The 10,840-nt window shown below is 52.5% G+C and overlaps 1 protein-coding gene and 1 pseudogene across 1 annotated transcript; one reads left to right on the top strand and one right to left on the bottom strand.

Moving 5' to 3' along the window:
* Nucleotides 1–530: 530 nt before the first annotated feature.
* On the bottom strand, nucleotides 531–4,444 carry LOC122910258 (annotated as a pseudogene).
* A 150-nt stretch (nucleotides 4,445–4,594) lies between these two features.
* Nucleotides 4,595–7,869, top strand: CLEC4G (C-type lectin domain family 4 member G). The gene is made up of 9 exons (XM_044255420.1): nucleotides 4,595–4,679; nucleotides 5,005–5,106; nucleotides 5,464–5,517; nucleotides 5,701–5,763; nucleotides 5,919–6,023; nucleotides 6,329–6,418; nucleotides 6,638–6,786; nucleotides 6,895–7,010; nucleotides 7,282–7,869. The coding sequence occupies exons 1-9, from the start codon at nucleotides 4,598–4,600 to the stop codon at nucleotides 7,418–7,420; spliced, it is 900 nt and encodes a 299-aa protein (XP_044111355.1). The 5' UTR covers nucleotides 4,595–4,597; the 3' UTR covers nucleotides 7,421–7,869.
* The last annotated feature ends 2,971 nt before the right edge of the window (nucleotides 7,870–10,840 follow it).

Raw genomic sequence — 10,840 nt, 5'->3', positions numbered from 1 at the left:
GAACCAATCCCTTTTTATTTTTTTAAAATATTTTACTTATTTATTTGACAGAGAGAGACACAGCGAGAGAGGGAACACAAGCAGGGGACTGGGAGAGGGAGAAGCAGGCTTCCTGCTGAGCAGGAAGCCCGATGCGGTGCTTTATCCTAGGACCCTGGGATCATGACCTGATCCGAAGTTAAGCAGCTGTTTAACCAGCTGAGCCACCCATGCACTCCAACCAGTCCTTAAAAAAAAAAATTCATGAGGTGCCTGGGTAGCTCAGTGGGTTAAAGCCTCTGCCTTCGGCTGAGGTCATGATCCCTGGGTCCTGGAATTGAGCCCCACATCAGGCTCTCCGCTCAGCGGGGAGTCTGCTCTCCAGGCCCCGCCAGCCTCTCTGCCTACTTGTGATCTCTGTCTGTCAAACAAATAAATAAATCTTTAAAAAAATAATAATCTAAGTGCTTTTATTTTATGTACAATGAGTTAGCATTGTAGGTATCTTGGATATTTGCAGTTAAGGTAGGTTGTCTTGGAAGGTGGTTCACTTAATCCAACTTAGTGAAGCCTGTATCCTTTACATACCGACAGAGACACTGGCAGCAAACAATGAAGCCATATTTCTAGACCAGGCGGTGCCGATTTGAACAAACACAGTGAGAGTGACAACCCTGGCCAAACTTCCTTGGACGGCTCCAGTAGAGTTGCTCTCTCAGACGGAATGAGGCAACCCATTTCTTTAAACGGGCAAAACATCCAAAGAGACAGGTCACCAAAGAAAATACTCAGATGGCAAAGAAGCATAGGAAAAGATGCTTCACGTCATTAATCATCAAGGAAATGCCAATTAAAAATCACACTGTACTAATAAGAGGATGGCCAAAATTAAAAAGACTGACCATGTCATGTGCTGGCAAGAATGTGGGAGGAAACGGAACTCTCATTCATCGCTGGTGGGAATGAGAGATGGCACAGCCATTTTGGAAAATAGTTTGGCAGTTTCTTAAAAAATGAAACATACCAGGGCACCTGGGTGGCTCAGTGGGTTGGGCCGCTGCCTTCGGCTGAGGTCATGATCTCCAGGTCCTGGGATCCAGTCTCTGCTCAGCAGGGAGCCTGCTTCCCTTCCTCTCTCTCTGCGTACTTGTGATCTCTCTCTGTCAAATACATAAATAAAATCTTTTAAAAAAATGAAACATACCTACCATATAATGCAATTATCCACTCCTAGGTATGTACCCAAGAGAAATGAGTGCATATATGCACGACAATACTTGCTCACAAAAGCTCACAGCCGTTTTATTCATGACAGCCGTAACTGGAAACAACTCCAATGTCCCCTAGCAGGTGACTATAGAATCACACTTGTAGATTGACACAATGAAATTTTAGCTAGCAGTGGGAAGGAAGGAAGTGTTCATGCAACACGGAGGAATGTCAGAATAGTTACGCTAAGCAAATGAAGCCAGCCCCGAGAGGCTACATGCTGTATGGTGCCATTCATACAAAATTCTAGAAAACGAGAACCACTCTAAAGACAAAAAGTGGGTCAATGGTAGCTGGGGGATAGGAGGGAGGTTTACCAAGCACGCAGGAAACTTTGGATGGTCATGGTCACATCCATCATCCACATACATTGTGGTGTTAGGGGTTAGTCAAAACTGTACTCTTTAAAGATGTACAGGTTAGGGACACCTGGCGGGCTGAGTTGGTCAAGTGTCTGACTTCAGCTTGGCTCATGTTCCCAGGGTCCTAGGATAGAGCCCACTGTCAGGCTCCCTGCTCAGCTGGCAGTCTGCGCTTCCCTCTCCCTCAGGTCCTCCCTGCCTCACTCATTCTCTCTCTCTCTCTCTCTCATAAGTAACATGTTGTTTGTTTGTTTTTTTAAAGCACAACCTTTTGACTTAAAACCATGAGGTCTTAGTTGCCTGTTGTCTGTGAACAGGACCAAGATCATTTCTAAAGGAAATCTTTGGGTCTGCCATTGAAAATTCCTGCGGGTGTGTGTGTGTGTGAGAGAGAGAGGGGGGGGGGAGAGAGAGAGAGAGAGACCGAGTGCCAAAGACAGATGCTTCCCAGTATCCACTGAAGCCTGAGGCTAGCCCCAATTGGTGCTCCACACTGGTCCAGTGATACAGGACCACGGCGATGTCTTTAGTAAACGGGGACACCATTACATTAAATACTATCCTGTACTTGTATAGTAAATCAGATATCTCACAGTACATTCACAGCTGTCTTCTACATCGCCACAGAGACATAACGAATTGGGTAACAAAAGTTTTACCACCTGTTGATGCTAAAGATGAAGAAATGGGGTACCAAGAGAGTAAGTTATTTTCCTGAGGTTATCATCTGGCTCATTGGTGACATTTTGCATGTCCTGGTTTCCATATGAGGCATAGTTTCTCCCACTGTACTTAAATGATTTCCTTTAGGCTCAGGATTCTCATTTAGAGAGAGAGCGTGCCAGGGACAGATCCCTCCTGGGTATCTACCGAAGCCCGTGGCTTGCCTCTCATTCAGCCAGCTTCTCTGTGGTCTCAAACTCAATGCTTCTAGAAACCTGCTAAAAGCACCCCAACAGTGGGGACAGCCATTTGCTTTGAGCTAAGGTGAGCCTGCTTTCCCTAAAACCACACCTGACCATGAAGCTGTCCACCTCCGCCCACTGGCAGAAAATTGCTGCTGTATTTATGGAAAGTTGGATGGGGACTTGGTTGACATGTCTGCTGGAGAGATTCCTCTGAAAGAATTTGCAGCGCATTCCCATATGTCTGACCCTACTTTCCTGGGGCATTTATCAAGAGTCCAGTATCTCTGGCTAAATTCTGTGCACTAGATTCATCTCTTAAATTCATGTTCCCTTCCTGGTCCTTATTTCTCCTTTGCCTCTGTCTTTTCATCTTTTTTTTTTTTTTTAGATTTTTTTTTTTTAATTTGAGAGAGACAGAGGGAGCATGAGTTGGGGGAAGAGCAGAAGGAGAGAGAGAAGCAGAGGGACCGCTGAGCAGGGGGCTTAATGTGGGGCTCATCCCAGGACCCCTGGATCATGACCTGAACCAAAGGCAGATGCTTAACTGACTAAGCCAACCAGCTGCCTCACCCTCTGCCTTTTCATCTTTTTTTATCATGTCTGTCTCGCATTTCTTTCTGGAACAAGGTAGGAAAATGGGCACTGAATTTAAAAAAATTTTTTTTAAGGTAGAGATAATGTTTGTTATTTCTCAGGGTTGTTCAGAGGATTTGGGAAGTGGGATGTGTTCACGCATCTACAGGAGAAACTGGAATGTGGGAAGTGCTTGATAAAAGAATAATATTTGTCCTTCTTGGTGAAGCCCACTTACCAACCCACTGCCCAAGCCTTTTATCCTGTTGACTTTTCTTTTCCTTTTTTCTCGTGGCACTTGTGACTTGTTAATATATGACATTAGGATTCTCACCCTCAGCCTTATTGACATTGGGAAGATCACTCCTCGCTGTGGGGGGCTGTCCTGTGTGTTAGGGTATGTGTCGCAGCATCCCTGGTCTCCATTTCCTAGATGTCAGTAGTACCTACCCTCCCAAAACGTGATACCCACAAATGTCTCCAGAACTGACCAATGTCTCCTGGGAGGCATAATCACCCCCGGTTGAGAACCACTATGGCATATAACTTACTTTTGCATTATGTTCATTTTTTATTTGTCTGTCTCTCTCTACCCCCCATCTAGAATGTGTGCTCCAAGAAGGAAGGAATTTGATTCTTTTGTGGCATTGATGTACACACAATTCCTAGATTGGTGCCTGGCACGCAGTAGCTGTCCAATATTTACAATATTTACTGAAAGAATTAATGAACAGTTAGTGAGTTTTATGCCTGGGGATGGTCCCTGGGCTTGGCGTGCATAACCTCATTTCTTTATCTCAGCATCCTTTGAGGGGAGGACCTGTCACTGTCCCTGCTTTTTCCCCTCAGAGGAGAAAAACTGAAGCTTCTTGAGGTTACATACATACACCCCCACTCACCCACCCAATAAGAGAATCCAGAAGCTTAGCTGGCCACCACCCAACAAACATCTGTGTTCTCCCTTCTGGCCAAGAAGAGTTGAATTAAGGTCAGGGTCAGCTTCAGTCTCCAGAAACCTGCAGGGAAGTTGAGGGGGGAAGCTGAGCTGGCTAGGAGGGGCCAGAGCTGAGGGGGCTTTCTCAGGAACTCTTGGAAGGGGGCCAGAATTTGACTGGGTTCAGTCTGTTCCTCTCTGGAAGAAACCAGGCCCCAGACCTGTAAGAAATGGGGGTGAGCTCCAAAATGAAGCCCCCAGCACCAGTCTGGAGATGTTGCTGCAGCTGTCTAGCTAGAGAGACCAGGACTGCGTGCGCATGTGCACACACACACACACACACTCTCCCCACCCCTCTTCACTCCTTCTACCCCACTCAACCCTCTTCTACCCCTCACCTCTGATTCCACTTCCCCCATTCCCCCCTTCATACTTACCCTTAAACAGGCCCAGACCAGAAAGGGCCCAGCCCTGTGATTGGTCTTTGGGTCCTAGTACCAGGAACTGAGAGGAAGGAGATGGGAAGGAAGGAAAGGAGTAGGCGGGACTGGGAGGGGGCGACATTTATATCTATGCCCAGGGCTGGGCATCTGCTTACCATGGACACTGTCGGGTACAGCAAATGGGACAGCAGGCTCGAGGAAGCCCCTGGAGGTATGAGCAATGGGACTGCTTCACCGGCTTGGGTCTTTCTGGTCAGTGGTTTGGGGTTTGATGGGGGAAGGGAGGTGAACAGCCAAAAAGCAGTCCAAATATTGGGTGCAGAAGAGACACCACAGGTGCCAGAATGAGCTGGATCCAGATTCTAATTCTAACTCTGCCACTTGGAGCTTGTGTGACCATGAGCAAATTACTTAACCTCTCTGAACCTCAGTTCTTTTGGAGGAGCCCAAGCACCCAGGGCTCCATCCTCGGGGCCCAGAGACCCAGGGCGGTCCTGGAGCAGAAAGGACCCAGGAGTTCATCTGTGTTATCCCAGGGTACTGGGGAAGCTGGGGACGGAGACTCCTCTTCCTGGGCCTGCTTCTGGTGGTAGCCACAGTTCTGTGGGTCCTCATTCTGAGCGTCCTAGTTTCTAAAGGTGAGTGACCACATAATGAGGGGAGGTTGTGTCAAGCCACCCTGGGGACATAGACCTTCCCTCTGTCTCTGGATGCAACAGCTGGGTCCCAGACCCCAGCCTGGGTCTGAGTGTGAACGCGTGTGAACAGTCTGTGTACATCTTTGGGCTGTGCGCACCCACATGTGTATGTCAGTGCGTGCATGTATGTGTGTGCATGTCCCCATGTGTTTGTGTCCCCTGGGTGTGTGCACATCACGTGAATGTATGCCTACCCGCCCCTTCTATGCGTCCCAAGACGGGGCCCCTGCACCCCCTGCGCGAGGGGGGAGAATGCCGGAGTCCCCGGTCGCACCTGCAGGAGCCTCTTCTCCACAGCCTCCACCGAGCGAGGGACGCTGCTTGGCCACCAGGACCTGCTGAGGACAAACGGTGCGTGCAGTACGGGACTAGTAGCCACCCGCCCACGTGGTGTGCGGGGCCGGAGTGTTTAGGATCCTGGAGACAGGGTAGTGGGTGGTCCGCGGTCCCAGGGCCTGGTCCCCGAGCGGGGAAGGGTGTCCTGTGAGTCCCCGCAGGTGACCGGGAGTGTTTGTGGGGCGGGAATCCTTCCAGCCTCGGAGCAGACCGCGGCGTTGGGCAATTTGAACCTGGAGATCCGGGCCTGCAACAGCTGCTGTGAGACTCGCGTGCTGGGGGCGGGGCTTGGGTCGGGATTGAAGGAGGCGAGCGGGGGCGGGGTTTGGGGGCAGGTGGGAGGGGGGTGGGCGGCCGACCCGTGGGTTACTGACGTCTCGCGCGGGTCCTTCTCTCCCTTCCCCCCTTCTTCCCAGGCTTGGGGACACAGGCGCTGCTGCAGAGGACACGCACCGAGCTTGAGGAGGCGCAGGCGAAGCTGATCCAGCAAGAGAGTGCCCTGAAAGAACTGAGCGATCGCGGTGAGAGGGGGACATCGCCTGGACCCCTGATCCGTCATCCTGGTTGTCATTCCCATACTGACACCTATCCTGGTTAGAGTTACGGCGACCCTATCCTGTGATCCTGACCTCTGACAGCTGGACTCTGATCTTGACTACAACTCCTGACCCCAACCGCAACTTGCCCCGGACCAGCTAGAACAGTCCTTGACCGCGATGTCATTCTTGACCATGATCCTAACCATGGACGTGGATGCTGACCTTTAATCATGACCCTACTCCTGACCCTGACCTGACTTATAATCTGAACTCCCTTGACTTTGCAGTGACCCAGAGCTTGGCTGAAGCGGGCAGGGACCGCGAGGACATCCGCAGTGAGCTCTTCAGGGCTCTGGAGGCCGCCCGGCTGGGGAACAGTGAGCAAGATAGAGGGGAGAGAGGGAGGCGACAAGTGGACCTACCTGTGGGCCTCGGGGTTCCTTGATCCGCACTATCCTGCACCTTGACCTTGGCCTGTTCTCTGTGCCTCCGCCTCTAGACCTCAGGGGTCCACTTCCCGCCCCCTCCGCACCCCGGGTTTCTTCCGTCTGCTCTACCAGGAGCAGTTCACGTCTTTGACTCTCGCCACCCCACAGGCTCCTGTGAAGAGTGCCCCGCGTCATGGCTGCCCTTCCAGGGCTCCTGCTACTTTTTCTCCGTCCAGCGGGCCACATGGGAGGAGTCGCAGCGTAACTGCGCGGGCGCGGGCGCGCACTTGGTGATTGTCGGGGACCTGGAGGAGCAGGTGCGCAGCCCCCAGCGGTCGCAGGAGGGAGGCGCGGAATTCACCTGAGGGAGGTGGGGTGGGGGAGTGGCGAGGCCACGCAGCCGGCGGGTCTCCCTTCCCGAGCAGGGCTTCCTGAGTCGGAACACGCGAGGCCGCGGTTACTGGCTGGGCCTGCGGGCTGTGCGCCGCGGACGCACGATCCAGGGCTACCAGTGGGTGGACGGAGTCCCGCTCAGCTTCAGGTGAGGGCAGGGACTTGGGGAGCGGGACGGGTCAGCTCCTGCGGGAAGTGCGTTGGCCACATCTCAGGGACTCGGTAGGGACGGGCGGGCCGGACCCCAGGACCTGGCTGAGGGTTCAATTCCGGGAGTTAGAAAGTGATGTCGCAGGTGCGTGCTCACATTAAACCCTCAGCGTGTCTAGGTTAGACCCAAGCAATAAACAGGGTAGATCCTCAGGGCTGCACGCCAGGCCCACCCTGAGCGCCAGAAACACCCCCACAAACCCCTGCAGCCACTGGAACACGGGGGAGCCCAATGACTCTATGGGGCGTGAGGACTGCGCTATGATGCTGCGCACGGGGATGTGGAACGACGCGCCGTGCGAGAACGAGAGGGACAACTGGATCTGTGAGAAGAGACGCAGTTGCTGACCAGTGTCTGCAGCCGTACCCACCCCCCACCCCATCCCAGGGAGATCGCCCTAGCTGGTCACCGTCCTGGTGCCGGCCACTGCCATTGATTCCTCCCCACCTCGCGCCCCCCCACCCCCGCGCCTGCCCTCCCCCCACCAGGTCCACCATCCACTACTGAGAACCGCCCCACCCAACCCAGGCAGGTAAAGGCACTGGGACCTCCACTCCAACCTCACTGCAAGCCCACACACAGACATAACCCAGCCTCCAACCCCACTCAAATCCCGGCTCCTGAGCCAGTCCACGGACCCCATGCCCCACACCCCCCATTAAAGTAGGGCAACTCAGGGATGGAGCTGTTTGGTTTTCTTGCATTACCCACCCCCAACTGGGAGGCATCACAGATAGGAGTTTTGTGAGCTGTCTTCGAAGTCCTAGGGAGCATCAATAAATCCTTGAGAAATGAATCTGGGTTCGTGGCTTTGGTGAGCTGTTCCAAGTTTTATCCCAGAGACCCCAGTATCAGCCCTGTGAGTGACCCCGACCTCTCCAAGTGACCTCCTGGCCCTATGATGCTCCAAAGCTCAGTGAGTAACCTGTACTTGCCCAGGACAACTGTCAGGCTCTAGGGACAGAGGAATGACTCTGACCCAGTGCTCCTCCTTCTGATCTAGCTGGGCGCAGGAACAAAGTGATCAGTGACTCAAAGGAAGAATACACGAATGCCACGTGGTGCATTTGGAGAAGCCACACCTCTAGGGAAGGAACCTTGCTGGAATTCTGCAGGGGTGGCCCCTCCTTGAGGACACTGTCACCCCACGGTGGAGATCTGACAGTCTGAGACAAGGCCCTGAGGCAGGTGGGAGAGGGGCTGTCTGGATCCAAAGAGCAGGTCTCTCTGTCCTAAGACAGGTTCTGTGACCACTGGATGGACTGATCCCATACATCCCAGAGAAGATGGACTTTTTGAGAAACCATGGGATTTGCAAGCAGAAGGTGTTGGGGTGTGTGAAGTGTAGCTAAACCCATTTGGGGGGTGTAGGGTGCCCTGAGTCTGACTTTATCAGCTGGGGACTTTTGATCTGAATTCACCCTGCACTCCCAAAGTTTCCTGCTCCCATCCTGGAGATCTGGGGCTCTCCCAGAATTTCCAGTGGAGACAGGTCCAACTGAGGGGAAGGACAGGCTAACAACCTTTAGTTCTGGGCAGCCTTTGAGAGCCCCCAAGCTGCCCAGCCATGAGAGCAGCAACTGAGCAGGCAGAAGAGGGAACAGCACCCAGACTCCCTAGCCAAGGTAAACCTTCCAGTGAACCCCAGACCTCTGGGTGCTCTATGACTGCCGCCCAAAGCGAGGCACTAACCAGGACCAGGAGCCACCTGAGTCCTGGACAGATAGCATACCTACTAGACTGTTGGCCAGACTGATGGATTTCCAGACAGTCAGCTTGGAAGGGGTATATGAGTTTCTGGGAGCCGCTGTAACAAATGACCGCCAGCTTGGTGGCTTAAAGACAACACACATTCGCTGACAGTTCTGCAAATCAGAAGTCCAAAATTAAATTTACTGGGCCAAAATCAGGGTATCACCGGGGCCAGCCTCCCTCTGGAAACTCCAGGGTGGGAACTGTTTCCTTGCCTTTTCTAGCTTCTAGGGCTTCATTCCTCACATTCCCTGGCTCATGGCCCCTTCTTCCATCTTCAAAATCAGTAGGGCAGTATCTTGCTTCCCTGATCATATTGCCTTCTTCGGCATCAAATCTCCCTCTGCCCCTTCCTATAAGGATGCTTGTGATTGCAGTTAAGACTGACCCAGGTCTTAATCCAGGATGGTCCCTGTAATACCAGGGCAACTGTGGCACTTTTAACACCCTGAGTTAGTGCAGACCCACCCACAGATTAAAGGCACAGTTCCTAACAAGAGTGTCTGTCCTCACTGCAGACACGAGCTGCAAGTTTGGGGGCGTTATTGGTCACCCACACTTTGGACCAAATGATTCTGACCAACTGATACAAATTCAGAGGCTCTCACAATTCCTTTGGTTCTGTAATTCACTAGAATAACTCACAGAACTCAGGAAAGCTCTAGAAAGGACACAAATCCACAGTAGCCAAATGACATCCATATGGTGAACAGGGTCATGTTTGTACCAACCACAAAGCTCCTCTGAGCATTGGTGTCCAGAGTTTTCCTTGAGATTTCATTTTGCAGGCGTGGTTGACTGAATCAGGGGCCACACGATTGCCTCCATCTCTAGCTCCCCTCCCCTTCCATGGAGGTCAGGTGGTTGAAGGTCCCACCCCTCCTGGTTGGTCTTTCTGCCTTGACCAACCTCCATCCTGAGCCATCTCCTCAGCATAACTCAGGTGTGGTCCAAGGAGCCCCCACGATTGACAAAGACACTCTGATCACTCAGAAAATCCCAATGGTGTAGATGATGCCTGCCAAGAGCAGGGAACCAAGACCCACCAAACTCTTTAATGTCTACATCTTCCCACCTCTAAATTCCTAGTCACCTCTGCAAAATCTCTGTTGCTATATAAGATAGTTGCCAAGTTCCAGGGATTAGGACGTGGATATCTTTAAAGGCCATTATGCAGCCTCACACAAGACATGATCGTCTGACAGACATGTGGCTCACAGTGGGGGAGGCAACCAGAACACCAGTCCGGCGCCTGGGTACTCGGTGAGTTGGGTCAATGATGGTCTGGAAGACTCACCGATTCTAGTCTAACTTACCGGCCATTGGGAGACCCGTGGCCAACTGAAGAGCAACAGAGACAGACTGACAGTCCACAGTCAGCCTTTAAGTCTGGCTGACACCCTCAATGGTGGTCAGCGTAGTGGTGGATGTCCAGCAGCACAGGTGAGCAGAGAGGCCCAGGTGTCTTGCCTGGGAATGGAGCCGAGTGGGTCCTGGCTGTGGTTGGGGCAGAAGGAGGAGACCTCAAAGTTAAGCAGGAGCTTCCCTGGGATATTTCAAAGACCTGGCTTGGTCACTGGGGTCCGGGGTCTGAGAGAGCCCTGGACAGGAGCCTTGAGACTCTGTCCTGCCCCCCACCATCTGCCATGACCCCTCCTGATCAGCTCACAGGCCCTGCATCCTGGCAGGTGGCCAGGCTCCCACCTGTCAACGTTGAGTCAGTACACGAAGACCCTGCGTGAGAAGGTCAGAATCAAGTTCTTCATCTTTGGCTTCTTGGTCCCAGACCCTCCCTCCTTCCTTCCCTCATCCAAGATTCAACCTCCCTGGGAAGAAAGGCATCCCGGGAGCATAACACTCATCCCAGAGACCTTGACCTTCGGTTGACTTGCTTTCCCGGAGAATCGGTCTTGCCAGAAAGAGTGTACTCTAAAGCTGGTACAGGTGGGGGCCTGAATACGGAGGAGTCCTACAATGTTTCCCCCGAGAGTGTGATTGGGCCAGGTCAGCAGTCT

Source organism: Neovison vison, chromosome 6, assembly GCF_020171115.1.
Source record: "Neovison vison isolate M4711 chromosome 6, ASM_NN_V1, whole genome shotgun sequence".
Lineage (NCBI taxonomy): Eukaryota > Metazoa > Chordata > Mammalia > Carnivora > Mustelidae > Neogale > Neogale vison.
The sequence above is the reverse complement of the archived record's forward strand: the minus strand, read 5'-3'. Positions and strand labels throughout refer to the sequence as shown.

Coding starts and splice junctions, on each gene's coding strand:
- CLEC4G (XM_044255420.1), top strand. CDS start 4,598: ATGCCCAGGGCTGGGCATCTGCTTACCATGGACACTGTCGGGTACAGC. Junction 5,107..5,463: donor GAGCGTCCTAGTTTCTAAAG/GTGAGTGACCAC, acceptor TCTTCTCCACAG/CCTCCACCGAGCGAGGGACG. Junction 6,024..6,328: donor GAAAGAACTGAGCGATCGCG/GTGAGAGGGGGA, acceptor TTGACTTTGCAG/TGACCCAGAGCTTGGCTGAA.